Below are 23598 nucleotides of genomic sequence, written 5' to 3'. Positions count from 1 at the left end.
CGTTGGTGATGGAGCTGATAGAACGAGTGGGTCGAAAGATCATGGAAGAGAGAGCGCGTTATGCTTCAGAACTGGGGCACGGTTGTGGATCAGCTCACTCGACTGGCGAAAAGTTTTTGGCAACTTGAGTTGGACGCCGCGTCGAGGAAGTACACGTGTTTCATCACGAAGTTTGGGAAATATCAGTATCGGAGGATTCCTTTCGGCTTGGTAGATTCGGCAAATCAATTTCAGAAATTTCTCGAGAGTGTTCTTCAAGGTCTCGAGAATTGCCTGAGCTATATCGACGATGTTTGCTTGATCAGTTATGGGAGCTTGGAGAGACATGAGCGTTTGCTTCGACAGGCTCTGGATCGCTTTCGCAAAGAGCAGTTGTTTGTCAAGAAGTCGAAATGTAAGCTGTTTCACTCTGAAATTGATTTCCTCGGTTTCCACATCAGCGAGGCAGGCGTCTCGACACAAGAGAAAAAGGTACAAGCGATTGTGGATCGTACGGCACCTCAGGCAGTGAAGGAACTCAAGTCGTTTTTGGGAGTGTTGAACTTTTACAGGAAGTATGTGCCGGATTACGCAGCGTTAGCACTTCCGCTAACGAATCTTCTACGTAAGAATGTGAAGTTTTGTTGGGATGACGCGCAAGAGGCGGCCTTTCAGGAGCTGAAGAAGCGTTTGATATCAGCCCCTGTTTTAAGGTACTTCAACCCAGCGTTAGCTACTTGCGTGTTGGTCGATGCGAGCGACTACGCCATCGGTGCTGTCTTAACACAACAGCATGGCGAAGATCTGTTGCCTGTCGCCTTCTTTAGCAAGCGTCTCAACAGTGCTGAGGTAAATTATTCAGTGCGCGAGAAGGAGCTTCTGGGATTGATTTCAGCATTGGTTCATTTCAAGTTTTACTTGTACGGACGCAGGGTGTTGGTTCGTACAGATCACAAGAGTCTCAAGTATCTTCTTACGCAGAGCAACCTCACGGGTCGATTGTTTCGATGGAGTCAAATTCTTGCTGATTTCGATTTGGATGAAATCTCCTACATTCCTGGAGAAGAGAATGTCATCGCTGACTACCTATCTCGTCCGAACGATTCTACGGTTGTGCCGTCACAGAGTGCGTTAGACGATGAGATTCGACAGCGTGCTGATTTGGTCAACTTGGATCCTACCTTGCTTTGTACCATCTCGTCCTCTGGGGAGGGGGAGGTGATGGAGGTGACTGACAGTGATGCAGAGGTTGTTACGCACTGCTACGCTCTAGCAACAGACAACGCATTTACAGCTGATGTCGTCAAAAAATTATCAGCAGGACAGATATTTCGCGCAGGTTCTCCAGGACATTCAACAGGGAAACATGGTCCCAATGCAGCGTCGAACTTATTTTCTGCGAGACGGAGTCTTGTTTTGGAAGGACTCGCTTGGTCGGGAACGTGTGTGCATTCCTTATCATTCTCGAGCGAAGTTCTTGCGCCTGATTCATGACGATTCTTGCCATGTAGGGAAGACGAAGACTTTCTTGAAGGCGTCGCAAATCGCTTTCTGGCCTACCATGAGTAAGGACGTCGCGAACTATGTCAACTCGTGTGCGGAGTGCTTGCAAGGCAAGAGTTACAAGCAACGAGCGGCTGGCGAACCGCACAGTCATTTGGTTCCGCGTGAGCGATTCGAGAAGATTTCAGTGGATTTGCTTACAGCGCTGCCCACCTCGAAGCGGGGAAACGACAGTGTCTTGGTGTTTCTCGATCAGTTTTCCAACAGGGTGTTCTTGTATCCGTGTAAGAAGACGATCACATCGAAAGGAGCAGCTCGTGCGTATTTCGAGACGGTTTATCGTGCTCAAGGGATTTGCAAAACGTTGGTCTCGGACAACGGGAGTTTATTTTCTTCAGAATTTTGGACTGAGTTGTTCACTCTCATGGGAATCGACATACGCCATAGCAGCGTTTATCATCCGCAGTCGCAGGGACGAGTTGAGAAGTTCAACAGTGTCATAGTTGAAGCCTTGCGGATCTTCTGCATGCGACACGATAGCAAGTCTTGGGATGATTATCTCGTACATCTGGAGACAATTTGGAATACGACCGTTAGAGATGCGACGAATCTTACGCCGTTTGAGATCATCTATGGCAGAGACGTTCGTACAGTTTTGGACCTGACTCCTGACGATCGTGCTGAGGACGTGGAAGAAGTACGTGACAAGATCATGGCGGCCGTCGACTTGGCTCGCGATGCGTTAACGTTGTCAGCGATTCAGAAGGAGAAGACTATGAAGAAATCTCGAAAGGATCTACAATTCAATGTTGGCGACTTCGTTATGTTGTCGACGCGCGATTTGAAGTTGCATGAGTCCATGGGCAAGATGAAAATTCGTTTCATTGGGCCTTTCGAGATACAAGAGAAAGTTTCAGATAACTCTGTGCGCTTGGAGTTCACACCGCGTTTTCAACACATGAAGAAAACAGTTTTCAACGTGGCGAAACTTCGTCCTTACTATTTTCGAGATGTTTCTCTGGATGAAATTGAACCACCACCGTTGCCTTTGGTTCAACGCGATGGACAGTATTTTGAAGTCGATCGTATTTTGGCTCGTCGTGGGAAAGGTAATCGTGTGCAGTACCTGGTTCGTTGGAAAGGATATGACAAGTCGTCGGATGATTCTTGGTTGTCTACGCGTGAATTTCGCACTCCAGAGTTGAGGAAAATGATTCGTGATTTCAATCTTGTGAATGCTAAATGATTCTTGGTGTTTGCAGCGAAGTTGGAGCTGAGAAGTGTGTTCTCATCTATCAGCGCTAGGGAGCGAAATGATAGGATATGTTTACTGACTTCCTGTCTTTCTTAAGTAGGTGTCCTAGGCAGTCTCGTTTCTTAGGAAATTAGATTACTTACTTTTCTTTATCTCTAACGTGGATTTGGAGTAAATTGCCGTTGAATTGTGCATTGCTGTCGCGCGCTTGCTCTTTGGTTTCTTGACGGGATCACTTCGTGTGTCAACACTGGATCGAGAGATACTTTTAGGAAGTTTTCCTAACAGTCAGGATGCAGGGTACCGTCCCGGTCGAGATGGCAAGAGGGATGACGCTGGGCATCGAGCGCTGAGCAATGATGTCCGCCAGATACCAGATGAAGCGAGGGTGTCAGGATGCAGGGTACCGTCCGTCGAGATGGCAAGAGGGAATGTCGGATTTACTGGCAGACTCGAGGTAAAAAGTGCCTCAAGCAAAACAAAGCAGGAACAAGCGAAACGTCCTGGCACACAGCGCACAGCGAGAAGCTGCACAATCACACACAAAACACAAGCCCGAAAAGAACCAGCACTGCTGGCACCCAGACGCGGCATCGCCAGCCCAAGCGCGAAGCCGCGCAGACAAGCAGCCTAAGGGTCACGAGTCAAGCAATCAAGCAACAAGCAGCAGGAGCATGCAGGAGGAATAAAATCCCTTAGACGCAATACCCGGAGGCAGCCGACTGATCACTGTCAGTCGAGACGTCCGCTGCCGCAGTAGGAGAAGATTTACTGGCAGAAGGTAAAAAGTTCACGCCCTCTGAGGGTATACAGTCGTAGCCTGGACGTTCACTGCTCGAGATCTCTCCGTAGATGGCGCGGGGATCCCACCTGACCCGGCTGCTGTGCCTGATGACGCAGGACGCCCCCCGGCATATGTAGTACACATATGAGGCACTTTTTACCTTCTTCGAGTAAAACTCAGTTCCAGTACACATACCTGTGCAAGCAGGTTTAGCTTGTTCCTGCTTTGTTTTGCTTGAGGCACTTTTACCTTCTGCCAGTAAATCTTCCCATTTCCTGGTTTGCGCGCTCTCGTCGACTCGTCTCATGAGCACTTCATTCCGGGCCTCCGCCTGCGCAGCGCCGCAATGTGACTCCAGGCTTGTGAGTAGTGAAGTTTTACTCGTTTTGCTTGAGGCACTTTTTACCTTCTGCCAGTAAATCCGTATTCTCGGAAGTTCTCGCAAAACCGCGTCCGCGCTCCTGCCTCTTCATGCTCGCAGTGGTGAGGAGGACGTCGCGAACCCCACAGTGCTGATGAGTTTGGATGCAAAGAAAGACCAATACGGTGTTTCCTCGCCCGCGACCGCCAGCTTTGAGGCGGCAGCGGACGTTCGGTCCAGGCGTCTCGACTGACACTGCCTCCGGGTATTGCGTCTAAGGGATTTTATTCCTCCTGCATGCTCCTGCTGCTTGTTGCTTGATTGCTTGACCCTTCGGCTGCTTGTCTGCGCGGCCTCGCGCTTGGGCTGGCGATGCCGGGTCTGCTGACGGTTGCCAGCAGTGCTGGTTCTTTTCGGGCTTGTGTTTTGTGTGTGATTGTGCAGCTTCTCGCTGTGCGCTGTGTGCCAGGAGGTTTAGCTTTGTTTTGCTTGAGGCACTTTTTACCTTCTGCCAGTAAATCAGAGTCTTCGACTCCTCTGGATGAGCAGGGAGCGTCACTGAGTTTTACTCGCAGAAGGTAAAAGTGCCTCAAGCAGGGGGTGGATACTGTTGCAGAAAAATACACTGGAGGGGACCGTGGCATCGCCTTGACAGACGCCCGAGGTACATTGAAGGGAAGCTGACTGATCCTTGTGAAAGAGTCGAAGGTCAGCAGAGTCTCCATAGTACGGTAGCTGGAGAGGTAGGAGGCGAACAAACGGAGAGGCTCGCGGCAAGAGGGCAAGCTTGCGCCTTCATTGATGCGCCCATCAAAGTGGTGCGACTCGCACGTCCCTCGATTGTGTCGAAGAGAGCCTGGCGGTCGAGGGAGTTGAAGGCGTTCTTTGCATCCAAACTCATCAGCACTGTGGGGTTCGCGACGTCCTCCTCACCACTGCGAGCATGAAGAGGCAGGAGCGCGGACGCGGTTTGCGAGAACTTCAGACAGCCGTCTTCGGCATCAGCAATGTCAGGCTTCAGGCAGGACATCCCCAGCACAGGCTGATGCATCCGAAGCATTCGCAGTGCCCCCAGAGAGGGACGGCGGAGAGTCAGCCTTCAGACGAGGAATCGAGCTGAAACATTCGGCGGTAGGCATTATCCGAGCTGGATGATGAGGAGGGGGGAAGCAGCACTAGGGGGCGCTAGGCGCTCGTCCTCCTCCCCCTTCCGTCACTGAGTACAAAGCAGGAACAAGCTAAACTGCATGCACACAGCGCACATCGAGAAGCTGCACAAACACACACAAAAAAAACAAGACCAAAAGGAACCAGCACGGCTGGCAACTGTCAGCAGACCCGGCACCGCCAGCCCACGGCCACGCGCGAAGCCGCTCAGACAAGCAGGAAGGGCCAAGCAACAGTCGCTAGGAGGGGTAATAAGCAGCAGGAGGGGACGTCCGAGATGAAACCCCCTTAGACGCGATACCCGGAGGCATCCGACTAACCACTGTCAGTCGAGACGACCGCTTGCACCCGCAAGGGCGTCATGCGCCTCGCACCAGACAGGAGCGCCTCTAGCGTCAGCTGCATAGTGAGGCGCTGATAGGTAGGGCGCGTTTGCGAGCCAAGACCTCAGCAGCAGGTCCATCATCAGGAACGAAGTGCCGACCAAACGCCGCATCCTCAAGAGGCATCGAGCGCTGCCACATCCTCGAGAGGCAACGAGCGCTGAGCGATGATGTTTGCCAGATACCAGATGAAGCGGAGGGTGTCAGGATGCAGAGTACCGTCTGTGGAGATGGCAAGAGGGATGAACGCTCGAGGAGGAGTAGGCAGCCTTCAGGAGCAGCGATTTGTTAGGGGTTACGTAAGCGGTTACGAATACTTCAACCAAAAACCAACCTTCGCTACCAATGTTAGGGATTGACAATCCTGATGATGCTCTTTGACTCCGTGAACTTGAACCAACTTGATAACTTGCGTTAACAAGCAAACAGGAACCTCAACACAATCGCGCTCACTGAACGTAAAGAAAGTTCGGATCCATTTTATTCGACCAAAACCTACCAAACCGACCAAACCGACCGGATAAGACAGCTAGTTGACTCAAGTTGTGGGAGTGAAGTATTCGTAACCGCTTACGTAACCCCTAACACGATTGCATCTCTATGAGTTTTAATCGCATAAGGTACTTGCAGGTCTGAGAGTGGTGCGCGGCGTGACGGTGTGCTTGTTGCTTGCCCCTGCGAAGACTCCCTCTAACTTATGCGAGTGAATCTCCTCGGTCGACTGGACAGACTCTCAGAGGAGGAGGGACCTCTGGCTCGAGCACCTGCGCCCCCCTCACAGTCAGCCGAGCTCTAGGGCGACTTGTCCCGCCCAACGATGATCCGCCTGATGGAGACAGAGGAGCAGTCTGTGAAGATGCGAGAAATAGGAAGTACAAGTGGATCTATAAGAAGGAGTTGTGAGAAGCTACAAGGGAACTTGAACAGGCCGTGACCTCGTTCTGGTATCTTAGTAGAGCCCCGTCAGCTCCGGGTATTCCTCCGCAAGAGCCTCGCGGTAACTCGACCTGCTCGACCTGCTCGACCTGCTCGACGAGCTCCCGGGCAGGCGGGACCCCAGGGTCAATCGCATCGCCTTTTTCCACTTGTGATGCACGTCGAGCTCAAGGCTCGCATGGTGACGCAAGATGCTGGCGGAGACAGCAGAGAAGTTGGTTGTTTCGAGGAGGACGAAGAGATGCTCTAGGGACTCGAATTGCAGGACATGCGGCATGCTGTAAAAATCTGCTCTAGACAGCCACGTCAGCACAGCAGAAGCATTCCTCTCGTCGTTGGGGTCCCAGTCCTTGATCGCCTCCGAGGCGTCTGGATGAGGGGGAAGGAGCGACCCTCGTCGGCGTTGGGCTGTCTGCCAGTCAGCTCGTCGCTCAAAGACAAGACCATGTTGCATGTGCCAGGCCGCCAAGAGCCTCAGCGAAGGCACCAGGACAGGGATCCCCATGGCGCGACGCTCGAAGAAGGACATGACGGAGACCTGGTAGGGGAGCCAGACGATGGCAGGATGTCTCACCAGGTCGGAAGGATGATAGCGAGGGTACAGCTCTCTCAAGTCCACCAGCTCCCCGCGGTAGCCTGCTGAAGCTCCCGCGGCACGCAAGGAACGCAGGAGGGACGCGACACCTTGCTGACGAAAAGGAGGACAGCGCTGAGAATCACACACGTCGAGGAGAATCTGCAACCGAGAGGGAGGAAGGAGAAGCTTGTGAGAGGTCCTGCAGAGGCTTGGGATGACGTCCGGGGTGATTCCAGTGAAGTAGTTGATGTAAGCAGCGTCGTACAAGTTGTTGGCAAGCAGTAGATTAGTCTTCTTGCTTGCGATGGCTCGCACAGTCTTGATCCATCGCTCCAGCTCTTCACGGGACGTCAACTTTCCCAAGTCGAAACGAGTGGTGCTGTACAGCAGCATCGGCTTCCCTAGCGGGAGGTAGAGCTCGCACATGGAGAGCGGGTGACTGCAGATGATCATGTCAACCTTGGCCATCTCCTCGTCGCTTCTATAGGCCTTGAAGAACCTCTCCCGCACCTCTTCTCCTCGGCTCCTCCTCGCTCGCGTGCCATCAAGGTGGATCACTTCCTCGAGAGCTTCAGGCGTCAATACCTTGAGGTCGGTCGCGCAGGTTCTGCTGACGTGGCAGTGAGACGACAAGCTCTTGTCTGTCACTTCCATCCCCAAGGCTCGTAAGATCCGCTTCACGTCTCCGATGGGCCCGATGTGCATGTCGCTGCTCCACAACCTATACCGATACACGCTATCCCCTCCTCTCCCGCCGGTGATGAGGCTGTTCTTTGGCTTGGCAAGATTGAGGATTCGCGGCACCATCATCGGACGGCTGTTCCACATGTCAGGCGTCCAAGTGCGAGGATCCGGCCAGGCATCGGGGAGCCAGGGGCGCCAAATCCAAGGATGCATATGGTCACGAGGACAGAAGGAGAGGGGGGCGCAGAGAAGCTCATCGAGGAGGACAGCAGCTTCAGGGTACATGTAAGCAGCAGTCAAGAGGCAGGAGGGCGGAAAGAGCTCAAAGAACTTGTTCACGTGACTCTCGTCATGTACCCTAGCGATCACTCCTCGTGCCAGATCGTCTTCGATCGCCCGCACGATGTACTGAATCATCTTTAGGAAGCTTGCGCGCGATCCACCAAAGAAGCCGCTGTAGAAATATCGCTGACCGCGAGTGGGGGGGATGTGGGCTGTCGATGCTTGTCTTCGCTCATAGACGGCAGCTGACGGCCTCAAGTTCTTGTGCTCCTGTCCCTTGCTTCGCTTCCTCGCTTGTATCAGCTCAGCTTGCGACCACATGGAGCCCTCCTCCCACCTCCGCTCTCCCTCCATGCGAGTAACCGCTGAAAGTTTTTCCTCGCCGCTGTAAAACGCGTTGTCCACGTGGCAGGTGCCGACCAGATCCTCCAGCACTTCCTCACCAACAGGTGCGACGAATTCACAATCGACATCGATGCTGAAGAGGAAATCGGCATCTTCGAGCAAGCTCCATGAGTCCAGGAAGTTGCGGTACCGCATCATCGCACTCAACGGCCACCCGAGCTCTTCTCGCCGCACAAACACAACACCAATACAAGCTGAAGTTTCTCTCTGACACCTCTCCACATGCTCATCCAGCTGGTCAGTGAAAATGACGATGCGCAGAGAGCAGCAGGCGGAAACGAAGAATTCCTTGGCAGACTTGATGAGAGGCAACACAAACTCGTTGTATCTCCCACTCGCAACGGAGACCAGTGTCACTCGCTTCCCGGCCCTCCGCACACTCGTCGCAGGTGTCGACACCCGGCCCGTTAGCTTCGGCCAAGTCAAACTCCACACCAACTCCGAGCGCCTCGACAGGCGGCGAGCAAGCTTGAAAGCGGAAGACGCTTGAGAGGAGGGCAGCCTTTGGCCCCCCGGGTCTTGTGCGTCCAGCTTGAGCGCGAGAGAGGTCACCACCGCAAAGCAGGACGAGAGTCCCCACCCAGGCCATCGACTGCTGCTCTTGAGCTCGTCAGCGAGTATGCAATCCTCCATCGCTTGGCTGTAAAACTGCATGCTCTCGTTGGCTGGCAGAATATGCGCTTGATGTGCAAGCAGATTGAAATGATGTACTCGCCAGTCTTTTGACTTTGACTCGACCCTCGCAATCTTTCTGATGAGCGACGCGTACAGCTCCTGCGCCTCTTGCGTCTTACCAACAGCTTCGAATTTCCTCGCAGACACGTAGTAAACCTTCATGTCTTCCGTCCATTCAAGACCCTCCTCCCACCACAGGTTCTCATGCACCCGGTCAGTCACCATGGCAGTGCTCATGCCCAGAAGCATGACAAACACATTACCAAATAAGAGAGCGTATGGAAGGATGGAGCGGAGAGAGAAGGTGGACGGAGAGAGGCAGGAAGAGGAGGGGCAGGAAGAGGACGGGCAGGAAGAGGAGGGAGAGGAGGGAGAGGAGGGAGAGGAGAGTAGCGTCCGCATGGTCCCCTCGTTACTAGGATTCATACATGGCGGTGAAGAACTATTCCGCACATGTATCCCCAAGGCTACTACCACCTGCAAAGCGATGTAACAACGTTCAAGGAGAAGCCTGTGAAGAGAGCGAAAACTTGAGTCAAGCCCATGTCCCACTGCTCCTCCTCTCCCCCTCCTCTCCCCCTCCCCTCCTCTCCCCCTCCCCTCCTTCCATCTCCTCCTCATGTTCCTCCCCTACTCCCCTCTCCCCTTCTCCCAGTTTGTGGTGACCTCGGGGTTTTACGGTGTATTTTTTTCTCTCAACGGCTTCACCATGTACGAAGACGACTTGGGAGAGGAGAGGGAGCAAGACGATGAAATCAATGCAGACGATGCAGATGCAAACACTGACAACGACCCAGTACATCGACAAGGAGATCATGATGATCATGATTCCTACGACGACACAAGTGGAGAGCAGCATTTCGATGAATCTCGAGAACGCGAACACACCGATACAGAAAGTAGAAGAGGGCAAGAAGGAGAGGTGCCTACAGCTGAGCTTGCAGCTGAGGATAGCAGGGAGCCGTATGGGCATGAGGCAATTGACAAGGCACCAGTGACATCAGAGCGAGAAGATGAAGGAGCGCTCTCAACAAGACAGCTCGTGGAGGGCTTCCTTCATTTTCATGGTCTCCATGCAACTCTACGCAGCTTGCAAGAGGAGATACCCTTGATGCAGGAGAATGCGTTGCTGCTGGAGGAGAACGGTCCGGCCTGGAGAGAGCGAGTGATGGGGAAGATGCTGCAGGACTTCGATGATGGAGGGTTCAACCGCTTCTGGAACTTCTGGGAGAAGTGCATCCCACAGCAACTCGTCAAGTCACACATTTCTTCTCGCAAGCTTGAACTAGATCTGCACGTTCACTTCGCAGCTCAACACCTCCAAGCGCAGAAAGCAAGGAGAAGTAGTTTCCATGCTGGGAGCCAAGACCCGTTATCGGCCCTGCAGCTGTACGTGGAGGGAAGAGGGCGAGACACTCTCGCGGAGCTCAACTATGCGCATGTCTGCGCTCTTCCTGTGCTGAAGGCGCCATGGCAGTCGCGCGAGCTTGGGATCTACTTTGAACGAGCTTGGATTGACAACACTCGCTCCTCTCTGGCCTCCTTCCTCAAGAACAGCTTGCGCGCACCGCTCTTGCCTCAGATCTATCGCGTGTCATCCGATGGACCTTCTGGTAGACCTGCTGGGCGGCAGGAGCAGCGGGTGGTAGAGAGGATGCGATCGCTGCTGCTGCAGGTGAGGCAGCGTGTCGAGGCGATGACGACCAGCGGCTCTGCAATGCAGGAGAGCGCGTTGCGAGACCTGCTAAACCTGATCTCACTGGCGCTCCAGTCGGACTTTGAGGAGGAGGATCCCGCAGGAGGCAGACAAGAAGCGGAGGATCGAGGTGGACAAGAAGCAGAGCGAGAGAGGAGAGCCGCTGCTCTCTTGCGAATCGATGGCGCTAGAGATTTTCCTTTGAGCCTGCAGGGAATGAGGGCGATGCTGGCAGGGAGACAGGAGGCCTTGAAGGCTCGGCTGCTGCAGGCGCTGCGATGGCGCGTCACTCGCAGGTCTGCTCCTCTTGTGTCACGGGCTGCTGACGCGCTGCTGGCGCAGGACCAGGGGGCAGCAGCGGGAGGTGGTGCTGGAGTACGTGCAGGGGGACCTGCTGGGGCTGCAGGAGGGGACACGGACGCTCGAGAGCTGCTTGTGCTCGTCTGAGGCGTCGCTGCGCCAGCAGACCGCAAGGTTTCTGGACACCCTCGCGTCATTCTCAGCTGGACGATCCTACCTGCTGGGGATGGGGGCAGCTGGAGTGCAGCTGGTATTGGCAGCACTTCAAGATTCTTCTAACCAAGGCCGTACAATGCTGCACCTGCTGGGCTTCACGCAGAAGTGCTCGAGAAGGAGAATCGTGCGAGAAGAGGCAGAGAGGAGAAAGATGATGGACTGGTGCCTCAACCTCCTCCTCCACCCCGACAAGCTTTCAGACTCGCTTGCCCGCTACGCCTGCGGGTTCTTGCTGAACCTATCGCAGACCCCGCAAGGACGAGCCTCTCTTGCTCTCCGTCGCAAGTTTGTCTTGCCCATCCTCGTCGACCTGCTTGAGCATGATGACCCGGCAGTGCGGGAGTGCGTGCATGGAGTCCTCTACGCGTCCCTTAAGGACAAGTCGTTCCTCGAGGCGGCAGAGACGATGGGGCTCCTAGAGATTCTCCTCGCACTCGTGGAGCTGAATCGCGCACAAGGCTACCTGAGACTGTCCTCGCAGATCCAGATGATCCTCCTGCACCTCCGTCGCGACGAAGTCACACAAGCCGCTGAGGAGCAGGAGCTCGAGTCCGAGGAGTCGGAGGAGGAAGGCGAGGGCCAGGAGCAAGCAAGACCCTTTCTTTTCGCAGAGACGAGAGAGGATGTAGAGGATATCTTGCCTGCGAGTAACGAGGGGGAGGGAGCTGAGTTTCTCTACCTACGTTTCCGCAAGTCAACGGCTGCCTTGCAACTGCATGCTGTTGAGGCTGAGCAGCCGAGCAGGGCAGGGGGTGCTGTTGAGGCTGAGCTGCCGAGCAGGGCAGGGGGTGCTGCCCCAGCCTCTTCTTCCTCTGCTCAGCTGGAGGAGGAGCAAGAAAGCGTGCTCGAGGAGAAGGAAGCGACGCAACGCAGCTGGAAGGACCAGCAGGTGATGGAGGGGAAGCTGCTTGTGCGTTCAGGAGCTCTCTGTGAGATGTTACGCAGCTGGAAGAGACTTCGGAAAAGAAGGAGTTGGAGGAGCGAGGAGCGAGGAGGATCAGGACACCAACGCAGGACAATCTTGATAAGATTCAGCAGCGAGCGAGAGAGAAGAACCCTTCCCTGCAGGTATATCTCCACCTCAACCACCTCCCCCTGACTATCATCCCAGAGCATCTCAGTCGAGGAGTTGAGGACAGCTTTCGAGGGAAGATTCAAGGTGCCACGGACGCCTCCTCACGCCTGATGCTCCATATCCTTTTCTTATCTGGCCTTCCATCCCTCGCCCGCCAAAAACTTTCAGTCTTCCTCCTACCCCTCCCCCTCCCCCTCCCCCTCCTTTCCCTCGTCCTCGTCCTCGTCCTCGTCCTCGTCCTCGTCCTCGTCCTCGTCCTCGTCCTCGTCCTCGTCCTCGTCCTCGTCGGCTTCTTCATCTTGTCTTTTGCTATTGGAGACTGCTCTCATCCTTCCCTTCTTGCTTGGAAGCGCTTCTGTCGTAGTCGCTCCCTCGACTGCCTGCAGCTTCATGCCCCTGCCGCTGCAAGTCACGTGACCTCTCAGTCTCTTCGGCTCACCTGGTATCGCATCCCTCCATCATCTTCTCCATCTGCGTCAGCACCAACTGCTGGTAGTCGTCCATGTCCCCGAGGAAAGGCGTCACTTTCCCGTCTCCCACCACCCAGATCTCTCCCTTGCTGCTGCTGCTGATGGCTCGACGGATCAGCCGCGCATCATGACTGACGAGCACTACTGCCCCCTGAGACCTCGTTAGCAGCCTCCTCTGATCCCTCCGCCCTCCTCTGATCCCTCCGCCCTCCTCTGATCCCTCCGCCCTCCTCTGATCCCTCTGCCCTCCTCTAATCCCTCCGCCCTCCTCTATCCTTATCTCTTCCGCTCTCTTCGCCTCCCCGTCTGTCTTCAGCTGTCTCACCTTGAAGTCCAGCAGCGCATCTCCCAGCGCCTCAATGCTCTCGATGTCCAGGTGGTTTGTCGGCTCGTCCAATAGCAGCACGTGCGGCACAGACGCCGCGAGGGAGGCGAGCACGACTCGAGCCTTCTGACCCCCGGACAGATGCTTCAGCCCGATCACGTGTGCTCTGCTCTCAAGCCCGTATCGCCCCAGCTGCTGCCGGCACTTTTGAACTCCCTCTAGCATCGAGTTCCCGTGCGATGCTGCCAGCGCCTGTAGATGCTCCACTGCCGTCTGCTCCAGCGGCAGCACGTCCACGAAGTGCTGGCTGTACCTCCCGACTCGCAGCTTCGGGTTCTGCCTCACCTCCCCCTTACTGGGGGTCAGCTCACCCAGCATGAGCCGAAGCAGCGTCGACTTTCCGCAGCCGTTGGCCCCGACGATTGCGACGCGAGAGTCGGGCCAGAGGCCGAGGTTGACGTTGGTGAGGACGTGAGGCCCTTGCTCGTAGGAGAAGCTCACGTCGCAGAGCTGCAGATAGGGAGGGGAGAGCTCGGGAGGCTCGGGGAGGTGGAATCGAACTTCATACTCCTTGGGCTTCGAGAGGATCACAGGTTGCTTCTGCTCCTCTTCCTTGCCTCCCTTGCCCCCCTTCTTGCTTTTCTCAGCTCCCTTCCCCCCCTTCTTAGCCAGAGTCTCCGCGGCCTGCGCTCTGCTCTTGCCAGACGCCTTGAGGGCTCGGAGAGTCTTTTGCTGCTTCTCCCACGCTCGCGTTCTCTCCGTCTGCTTGGCTTCGAATTGCGAGCGGAAAGAGTCGTATCCTCCTCGGTAGTAGTAGAGCTTGCGCTCGTGCAGGTGGATGGTGTGAGTGCAGACGGAGTTGAGGAACTCCACGTCATGTGAGACCACGATGAGAGTCTTTTCCCATCCTCTCAAGTAGTCGTCCAGCCAAAGCACCGCATTGAGGTCAAGGTGATTCGTCGGCTCGTCGAGGAGGAGAAGAGTTGGGCGGATGAAGAGGGCGCGGGCGAGGGAGATTCTCATCCTCCAACCCCCAGAGAAGGAGGACGATGGTCTCTCGTGCCACGCCATGGGGAATCCCAATCCCAGCAGGATGCGTCTCGCAGCGCTCTCAGCGGCGTCAGCGCGCATGGCGTTGAGGTTGGAGTAGACCTCCTGCAGCCTCTCTTGCTTCTTCATGTCGAAGCTCCTCGCCAGCTGCTTTTCCAGCTGGTCTCGCTCTCGCAGCAGCACATCCCGCTGGACATCGGCCTCGAGCACAAGCTGTAGGGGAGTCTTGCTGCTCGCTGAGATCTCCTGCTCCACCATCAGGATGTCGATGTGCCGGGGGATCGCGATCGCTTTCTTGGCGATGTGCATGAGGAGCGTCGACTTGCCTTGCCCGTTGGGACCCACCAGACCGTATCGGTTTCCCGCAGATATCAGAAGCTCTGCATCCTCCAGCAAAATTTTTCCTCCAACGCTGATCGAAAAACCAGAGACACTGATGTCCTTGCTCATGCTCTCTGTTCCTCCTTCTACGCTCGATCCCCGCTGCGTCAATGCGAAATTTTCAAGTTGCATCGCTCCTCCGATCACAGGACTGAAAGGTTTTCACTTCAATTTCTTCTCTCCCTCCTCCTTACCTTGCTTCACATAAGTCTTTGCCTTCTTCCTCCTCCTCCTCCTCTTCTTCACCTTCTTCAACTTCTGTTTGCTTCTTTGCCTGGGAGCATGAAAACATGACAAGCGCGAGTATCAACCGCGAGCTTACGAGGGAGTCCAGCAGGTCATCAGCAAGTCTTCTCTCAACTTTTTCTTCTCTTCCATCTGCAACTTCTGACTTGAGGGTCACAAGGATACCCAGCACTCCAAAGCGCTGTAATGCTCACCAGCCTTCAGGTTTTTCTCCGCCTCTGGTTTCTTCCTGCGCTCCTGCCGCTTCCTACCTTTTATCTCTTCATCGACGTCAGGCTCATAGTAAGCGGCGAGCAGAGCCTTCCCTCCCTTACCTTCATCTCTCTCTCCTCCCAGCCTCACATCGGCGAGAAGATTTTGACAGTCCTCTACATCAGGCGGTTGACTGTGTTCCTCATCCACGTCACCTCGCATCTGACGGTTCTGTCCCATGGTTTTCGGATTTGTTTTAATCTCAGATCCCTTCCCCTCCTGTGACGCTGCCATTAAGCCCTGCTCTGTTTCTGGCGTTGCCGAGCTGCTTTTTGCTTGGCTGATGGCCTTGAGGAGCCGCTTCCTCTCGCCCAACGCCAGGCCGAGATCGACGAGATCTTGGTTGTTGAGGTCAAACAGAGTCTCATACGTTATCTTCTCCTTGGCAAAAGTAGATTTCCATTCCTCCAACTGACAACCCTCCAACAACTGCCCTACTTGTCGATCCCCTCCTTGCAAACCAGTTTTACCGCGATTGTCTCCTTCCTTCCCAGCCGAGCAGGATTGCGATTTGATATGTTGATGGGACATTCTTGCCTTGCCTGCATCTTGATCGTCAATCTGAGTTGCTTTCTTTCTCTTGTCATCTGGTTGAGGGGGTTCTGCTTCCAGGAAGCCATCGAAAGAAGCTTGTGCCTTCAGTTTGTTCACCTTTCTCTTGTCTTTGAGCTCTTGCAACTTGCGGATCGGGTCATTGCCATCGCTTTCACTATCTTCTCTGTAGAAAGAATGAGATCCATCATAGTATCAAAGGGCGTTGTAGCTCACATACCTCTGGTTTCGTGTCAAGCCGGTTCGTCTTTGCTCCTTCGCAGCCTCCTTGGCTGCTCTTTTCTGTGCGCGGGATAAGCCATCCACAGCACTCGCCTTGGTCTGCATGACGGGCTGTTCCTCTTCCTTTTGCTTCTTCTTCTTGGTAGCCTTCGTCTTGACTTCTCGTGCCCCGCCTCCGCCACCTCGAAGCTTGAGGGAGCCAAGTGAGACCCTGGAGCAGAGGATCGAGTTGAAGGAGACCGCGCATGATGGGGCTGCTCGTCTGCTCGACTCTCTCTCCCAAGTCGCTTCGCCTACGAGGCTCGACGCCACCATGACAGCTGCCAGCGATCCAACCCTCCATCGCATTTCTCACTCCTGATGCGCGGGCCATCGCCCCCGGGCCCCGGGCCAGCCCCCGGGCCGCGCGGCCGACTAGAGACAGTCGGACTTAGCACGCCTCAGAGTTCAAGTGCCTGCAAACAAACTCTGCAACAGCGCTGAAAAATGATGATGAGGGAGAGGAGCTGAATCTCGTGTGTGTCGCTTAGGATGATCCCTGGGATATGAGCTATGTAAACATGATTCTACTATGAGCTATGTAAACATGATGGAGATATGAGCTATCGAAACACGATACTACTTGCTCTTGCCACTGTCACATTTTCCCTTGTCGAATTCGTTTCGACTTTTCTTCTTGATTGTCAAGTTCACCCAAAGATTCATAATAACATCTACTGATAAATTTCCCCAGGATGAAGAATGTTTATCATACAAAAGCATGTCAGAACATGGTGTACTTTTGCAATCCTAGCAAGGTGAAGACATGTCATGCAAATAAGCACGAATGAATGATGTTTGCTTACTAGATGAAGAAGTATTTGATCAACAGTCCATCGTCGAGGTCTTACACTCAAAGGGTCTTTCGTCAAGTTCATCCAGCAGATATTCCATTTCCTTCATTCCTCAAGTCCCCTAAGACATGCTCAGTCTTTGGGGTGCCAATGGTCTATGGGCAGCCAAATCATGGTACTGATTATGGTCCCCAAATGCTTCGAAAATTTGGATTGAGAGGAGAGCTCGAGGAGTTGGGTTGGACAGTACGCGATAACGGTGACATTGCCATCGATCCTCCACATGAGAATGATCCGAAGCCGGACTCGCTGTTGTCCGGAAAGACCAAGAATTGTTACAATGTTGGAAAAGTGTGCCAAGCTGTGCATGAGCTCACTTTTTATGCTGCAAGTGAAGGGAATTTTGCTCTTACTTTGGGTGGAGATCACAGCATCGGAGCAGGAACGGTCGCAGGGATCTTGAAGGCCCGTCCAAATACGGGAGTAATCTGGGTGGATGCACATGCAGACATTAACACTCCCGAGCTGAGCACGTCGGGCAATATGCATGGTATGCCAGTTGCGTTCCTGACAAGACTCGTTGAACCAACGCTATTTCCTGGATGGGATTGGCTTGAAAGCACTCCACCGCTGCACCCTGCACAATTAGTATACATCGGTCTCCGAGACGTCGATCCAGGTATCACCCATGTCTCCAGTTTTTTTCATCTGAGGAGCCTAGCCGAAAGGAAAATTTTGAAGGATCTTGGTATAACTTGCTTCACGATGCAACATGTAGACAGATATGGTGAGCCATCGAATCTATTCGATTTTAACCAGGTGCTGTTGCTAATGACGGTTTCAGGAATCGCTGGTGTAATGGAACGAACTTTTGATCAACTTTATGGCCGACCGTTGCATTGCAGCTACGACATTGGTCTGGAGAAATCTTTGCTCTCTCATGGATTCATTTCTCTGTCTCTTTTCTAATGTCACAACAGATGCTGTCGATCCCTTACATGCACCAAGCACTGGCACAGCAGTGCGAGGAGGCCTTACTTTTCGTGAGGCCCATTATCTAGTCGAAGCCGTCTCAGGCACGGGACAACTTGGATCACTTGACATGGTACAGTAGCTGATTCATTCGTCCTTGTGACGCTGTAGCAGGTGGAAGTAAATCCTGGGTTGGGCAGCGAGTCAGAGAACAAGGAGACTGTTGAGATGGCTTTGGCCTTGATAGACTCTGCCATGGGTAGTCGAATTCTATAGACAATGCTGATGGTCATTGCACTATCTTTACTATCAGCCGGACAAACGTGAAATGAAGTCTGCCATCTAGCTCTCAAACTCCCCGATGCTGTTGACGCCTTCGGCCCTTTCGATGAGTCAGATAACGGCAAGATTCCAATTGATAAGTTACTTAGTGATAGTGTCAACCTTCACGATAATCTTGCGTTGATTAAACATAGTATCCTTTCCATTGTTGATCTGATTTCGATACATCGGTTAAGTTCAAAAGTGTAATACATGCATTCAAGTTCTCCTCATACGATTGCATCGCATTCAGGAAAAATCATGGTGCCAGGTTATTGATGTCACGTCAAATCAAACATTCACACATGGCAGGCAGCAATAAACGCACAACAGAGAGAGTTAGAGTGACAACTCTGTGATGATGATATCACGGTGCATCAGTTACGGTCCTCTTGCCTCGCAGGACCCGGAAGCCGCAATACACGTATTAGGTAGCGACGTGAAGTTCAGGGCAACTCGATGTGAAAGATGAACTTGAAGCACGTGACTTCAAGAGGAACTGCAGGATCTAGACACAATAGTCTTGCGCTTTGTAGCTCACCTCTTCCTTCCAGTTGCCCAGCATGTGACCGAAGGTTTCGTGAAGGACAGCAAACATGGCGGCGTTAATGAGAGTCTGATTCTTTCGTTCCCGTTTTAGATCAAGTTACTGCCGATAGAGGAGTACGGGTCCCTCGTCCTGTCATGTGAGGGGAAGAGCCTCCGAGAGGGGGGGGGGGTAGTCAGTAGTCCAGTTCACCAAGTTTATCAGCTAATGATAACAGCTAAACGACAGTTTACTAGCTAAACTTCCGATGAGCCTCTCGCCGGCACTACTTTTCGCCGCTGCCTCCTTCGTTTTCTAGTATTTCATTGAGGCAGGTTTCAAGTTTGTAGGCTTTATCCTCCCCCAGGCTCCTTTGTTTCAATGCTCAGGGCCTGTCAATAAGAAATCTAGTCCGACGTTGAATAAGAAATTACTAGTTTCCGAAGTTTTCCTAGCCTGAATTCCGGGGGGCCCGGTTGACTTGATCATCCGAGCCGAGGGCCGATACTAACACTGTCGGTCAGTGCCGCGCCGCAGGCCGGGCCGGGCCGGGCCGTGCAACCGCGGCCGCTCCCGGGGGACCGGGGAGGCTGGCATCCGGGCCCGGGACTCCCGTCCGGACGAATCGGAACTTCGGTCGGTCAGGCTAGGCCGCTGAGGCCCCGGCGGCGGCCCGGCGGCCGGACATCAGGACCGGGAGCCTGGGGGGACGGTCGAAGAGCGGCTTGACCTTTACCGTCAAAGTTAAGTTAAAAATAAGTACCGGGGGGGCCCGGGTACGAGGACACTGACACTGTCGCACTGGCCAAACGGCGAGAAGAGAAAAGATCGGACAGCCTGCGGCGAGAACCAAACCCCATCATGGCATCCTGCCCGGCCAACTCAGCGGCAAGCCTTCGGAGTTCCGAAGTTCCGAGCCTCACAGCCCGGGCCGCTTCCGAAGTTCACTGTCAGCTGAGCCGGGGCCCGCCGGGGCCCGCCGCTGCCGCGCCGTGACTGCAGTGCCACGCGACCGTACGGTACCGACCCCGGGCCGCCTTTTTCAAGTTTCCTGCCTGTGAGTCACGGAGTGATGCCTCCCGCCAGGCCCCACCCGTCATGTGACCACCCCTCACTGAATTGAGCGCGTGCCTGGTCAAACAGGAGGGTGAGCAGCTGTAAGATATACAGCCGGATCTTGATATTTTAAAACTGTTTAAAATATTCTTTAAATTCAGGAGTTCATTTAATAAAAGTTTTAAAACATATTTATGCTTTATTTTCTCGATGACGTACAAAAAGAGTTTTATCTCCTCTTTCTGAGAAATAATCTCAACAGATCGTTGAGTTTTTAGCTTCCCCTAAATTTTAAAACGTACAGTAAAATACTTTTAAATCACAGTTTTTACAGTTGCACGACCGGTGCGATGAAAGGAAACCTACGGGGTCCTTGTCGCACCATACAAGGATGGAAAAATGAATCTAGAAAGGGGGTTCAACGATTTCGATTCTTCGATCAAAAGTTTCAGTAATTACATGAAATTATGAAAATTGCTTCTCCAAATTCTGGGTAAGAAGGAAAATTGATGAAGCTGGAAATGTAAATTGAAAGCAAAAGATAACCCTTGTCGTAAAAGCTTTGCTGAAAGATAGAAGGGGCTCGACCAGCACCTTCACCCAAGCGCCATGGCAGGGGGAGGAGGAAGATGCGACCAAACATGATAGATAGACAAAGACATAGAAGTAGAGGTTGCCGAGATATGCATGAACATCCATACATACATGCCATCTGTGCCTGCATTTAGGGAGCATGCGAGTCATCAGAACTCATTGATCAGCGAGTTGTTCTGAAGGTGTCGAAGTCCTCTGTGGTTTGAAACATATGCAAAGAAACAGCTGTTTTATTGAAGGTTGTCGCATTGTGAACACTTTGCTGATCTGATACTCTAGTTTGCGGATGGTATTTATCTGGTTCCGTGACGATCCTTGATACCCATTGAAACTAACACATTTTACTTTTAGTCTAGATCGAGTGTTTTGTTTAGTGTGGATCAGAGCGAATCAAGAGCTCGTTGTCATGTTTGGCGGGGATTTACACGAAAAACACGTCGTTTGAAACCTGTTTGAATTGAGATGATATGCGCTTTTAACGCCAGCTCTGCTCTGCTTGCTGTGACCACTTCGTGCTAGGTTCTACAACGAAGATCATTGTACATATTTGAGATCGTCAACACCGCCAAGTATCTCATTTCAGGTCGTCCGCATCAAGGTTGCTGAGGGGTCTGCCTGATGCTGACAATTCCGCAGATCCAAGATGCCGCTGGAAAGCTCGAGGATCTTCAGCACCCTGTCGATGGAAGATTCCGTTGACAACTTCGACAGCCATGAGAACAGCAGCTCAGATCAGCATCGCCACCTCGACCAGGCCATCCAGAACATTCTTCCCTCCATAAAGCCTGAGGAAAACTGGATGGACGCGCCGGCCTGTCTGGTGACGGACATGCGGAACAGAAGTAGAGGTAGCATAGCGTCGCTTATGATGCTGTCTGGAGGCAGTCTGGATGAGAATCTCTTCGGATCCACCCAGTCTGAGACCCCGCTCCTTCCTCGCACCCCCGAGCTCGACTCTCGCGATCGTCACTCCAACTCGGCTACACCTGAGAACGCGCAGCCAACCCACATCCCGCGACTTGGGGAAGGTTCGTTCTCTCTCATCTCGGGGCTACGAGGACGACACGGCTCCATCGATGCGCCCATGAGCATGTCGGGCTCAGTCGAGGGCTTCGAGACGTTTCTGGAGGTGATCGAGCAAGAAGACCTGCAGGAGGTATGCCGCTTGTGTTTGACGCGCAAGGCTGATGAAATGATATAGCAGACGAATGAACGTGCATTGAAATACGGGAGAACGGGATTGTCATGGCAGCAGCCGATAGGCAGCTCGAGGAAGCGAGACCACACGGGATTCGAGTCAGCTAATCACATATCGTCGAGGAAGCGAGACGTGCACGCGATACCCGCTGTCATCTCAGAGCAGTCCGTGCTGACGCGATCAGGCTGGAGCGACGACGGGAGTCAACAGGCGAATGAGGTGTCGGAGGAATCAGAGCGTGATGTGATTGGCGATGATGACTGTGAGTGGCAGAGCGACAAGGAGGAAGTAGAAGAGAAGCCAGATACGACTCACGTGAAGGACGAATCGCACGAGGCCATAGATCACGTGTCCAACAGAGACGAGACGCCCTCTACCTCGACCTCCTACGCCTCAAATCGAAGCAATGCAACAGTCGAGAACATCATCTCCCATCCACTAGCTGTTTCTATCCCTGTTTCCTCCCCTCAGGTCGTTCATCCCATCAGCGTCAAGGCTAGCACACCTATTCTTGCCAACGGGACCAGCAGCTCCTTGCTCAAAGCAAAACCTCCTCATTTGAACGACTCCGAACCCTCCCAGCCTCGTGCAGAGGGGAGCGGAGCACATGTCAGGAATAGGCCAGAAATGCAGGTGAGGAGGAGGAGGAGGAGGAGGAGATGGAGGACGGCGATGATTAGAATGCAGAGGAAAGCGAGACAAGGGCAGGAGCATTGGCTGGAGACAGTGAAGCGGATGCGAGCTGTTTGGGAGGACAGGAGGAAGGTGAAGGAGGACTCCTTTTTGCACTTGTCCTCAATCTGTTTGCAGAACGACTCAGCATTTCAAGATCCAAACTTTCAGCGTCAGGTGGGAGGAGCGGGAGGAGTGCAAGAAAATTGACCACTGAGCAGGTGGACCTGTGCACGAGGCTGCAGATCAAGAGTCAACATGAATGCATCCTCCGCGAGCTTCAGTTCAGGTACTGAGAGCTTGAGTAGCGGAACATGGCTGACTTAGGGGGCCAGCGCTACGGATGGGCTGATCAGAGCGCTTCCTTTCAGCGACTCGCAAGCAGATTCCTTCCTTGGCTGGACGGGGTTTCAGGTGAGCCAGAAGTCTACGTTGGAGAGAGCTGACGGTGAGCAGGTGGAGCAGTCGCGGGCTCAAGAGTTTCGTGCAAGAATAGACTCGCTCTTTCCAGCACCGCTCTACGAGGTGATAAAATGCTGGGTTCCTCTCTTAGCTGACAGCAAGCGGGGCAGAATACTCTTCACACGGCCTTCCGTCGAGCTGGACTGGTGCCCGAGAAATGGTCGGCCGGGTGGTTAGGTGATTCCAGCTGAAACTGGCAGGTTGCGAGGGGCTGACATGGGTGATAGGGATGGTCCCCTTCCACTTCAAGGCTGACGTGAGACTAACGTACGCGCCCTAAGGCTCTCGAGTTCTTTCCTCTTTCATTTTTCCGTCTACTTCTATTCTAAACTAGCAGAGTTGTACCTTCCGCTGCCTCCGCCTCCCCTCCCCTCTCACGTTGTGCGGCTGCTCTGATCTTGTCATGGCTCTGAGCGTTGAAGCTCAGCCGCGATTGTAGTCGCCGTCGACTGACGTGAGAGATCTCGACTCATACCGACCACGGCCCTTTACTTACTATTGTAACCGTTGTAACCGTTCCGCGGTGGCGTGTACCGAATTGGATGTCGGCTACAGATCACAGCAGAAATCGGATTGGGATACAGGGGAGGTGTGATAGGGGTAGGGTACTCATAGTCGACGGAACCCGTGTGTGACTCAGATATATTGATGGTGGGGGTAGTACACCATCCAGGTTTCAATTCCTTTAGTGGGTGGGGTAGCGTGAGGGGTAGGGTCACGGGCATTGGATGGTGCAGTCTTTACAGCTCCGATCGTTTAAAACTATATTTTATTTAAAATACTCATTTATTTTTAAAATATCAAAATATCTTTTAGAATTGATCTAAAACATACTTAAGGGACCTGGAAGACTAGTTCAGGAAGCTGACCGTCTCGACTTGCAAAATAACCTCAGCGTAGGCGAGAAAGGCGGAGGCGAAGGCGGAGGCGTAGGCGGAGGCGGAGGCGGTAGTGGTGGAGCAGGATGCAGAGACGGATACAGAGAAGGAGGCAGAGAAGGAGAAGGAGGCAGAGAAGGAGAAGGAGGCAGAGAAGGAGAAGGAGGAGGAGGAGGAGGAGGAGAAGGAGGAGGAGAAGGAGGAGGAGGAGGAGTGACAGAAGGAGAAGGAGAAGGATGAGAAGGAGAAGGAGGAGGAGGAGGAGCAGGAGGAGGAGGAGCAGGAGGAGGAGGCAGGAGGAGGAGGAGGA

General features: G+C 53.5%; 5 protein-coding genes across 5 annotated transcripts; 3 read left to right on the top strand and 2 right to left on the bottom strand.

The window, feature by feature from the left end:
* Nucleotides 1–6381: 6381 nt before the first annotated feature.
* On the bottom strand, nt 6382–9228 carry GUITHDRAFT_100270 (hypothetical protein; the record flags this gene model as incomplete). The annotated part of the gene is made up of 1 exon (XM_005840943.1): nt 6382–9228. The coding sequence occupies one exon, from the start codon at nt 9226–9228 to the stop codon at nt 6382–6384; it is 2847 nt and encodes a 948-aa protein (XP_005841000.1).
* Nucleotides 9229–9987: 759 nt separating this feature from the next.
* Nucleotides 9988–10472, top strand: GUITHDRAFT_150124 (hypothetical protein; the record flags this gene model as incomplete). Its single annotated transcript, XM_005840942.1, has 1 exon — nt 9988–10472. A coding segment is annotated over exon 1 (352 nt), but the record flags the coding sequence as incomplete, so codon positions are not given.
* A 2241-nt stretch (nt 10473–12713) lies between these two features.
* GUITHDRAFT_63730 (ATP-binding cassette sub-family F like protein) lies at nt 12714–14636 on the bottom strand (the record flags this gene model as incomplete). Its single annotated transcript, XM_005840941.1, has 2 exons — nt 12714–12899; nt 13074–14636. 2 exons carry the CDS (start codon nt 14634–14636, stop codon nt 12714–12716), a joined length of 1749 nt encoding a protein of 582 aa, XP_005840998.1.
* A 1986-nt stretch (nt 14637–16622) lies between these two features.
* On the top strand, nt 16623–18067 carry GUITHDRAFT_84137 (hypothetical protein; the record flags this gene model as incomplete). The annotated part of the gene is made up of 5 exons (XM_005840940.1): nt 16623–17288; nt 17331–17396; nt 17454–17525; nt 17590–17714; nt 17756–18067. Coding segments are annotated over 5 exons (1031 nt in total), but the record flags the coding sequence as incomplete, so codon positions are not given.
* Nucleotides 18068–20898: 2831 nt separating this feature from the next.
* GUITHDRAFT_150122 (hypothetical protein) lies at nt 20899–21437 on the top strand (the record flags this gene model as incomplete). The annotated part of the gene is made up of 1 exon (XM_005840939.1): nt 20899–21437. A coding segment is annotated over exon 1 (367 nt), but the record flags the coding sequence as incomplete, so codon positions are not given.
* Between the last annotated feature and the right edge of the window lie 2161 nt (nt 21438–23598).

The sequence above is a fragment of the Guillardia theta genome (assembly GCF_000315625.1).
Source record: "Guillardia theta CCMP2712 unplaced genomic scaffold GUITHscaffold_4, whole genome shotgun sequence".
NCBI classification, from domain to species: domain Eukaryota; class Cryptophyceae; order Pyrenomonadales; family Geminigeraceae; genus Guillardia; species Guillardia theta.
Note: the sequence above shows the minus strand (reverse complement) of the source record. Positions and strands in the feature narration are given on the sequence as shown.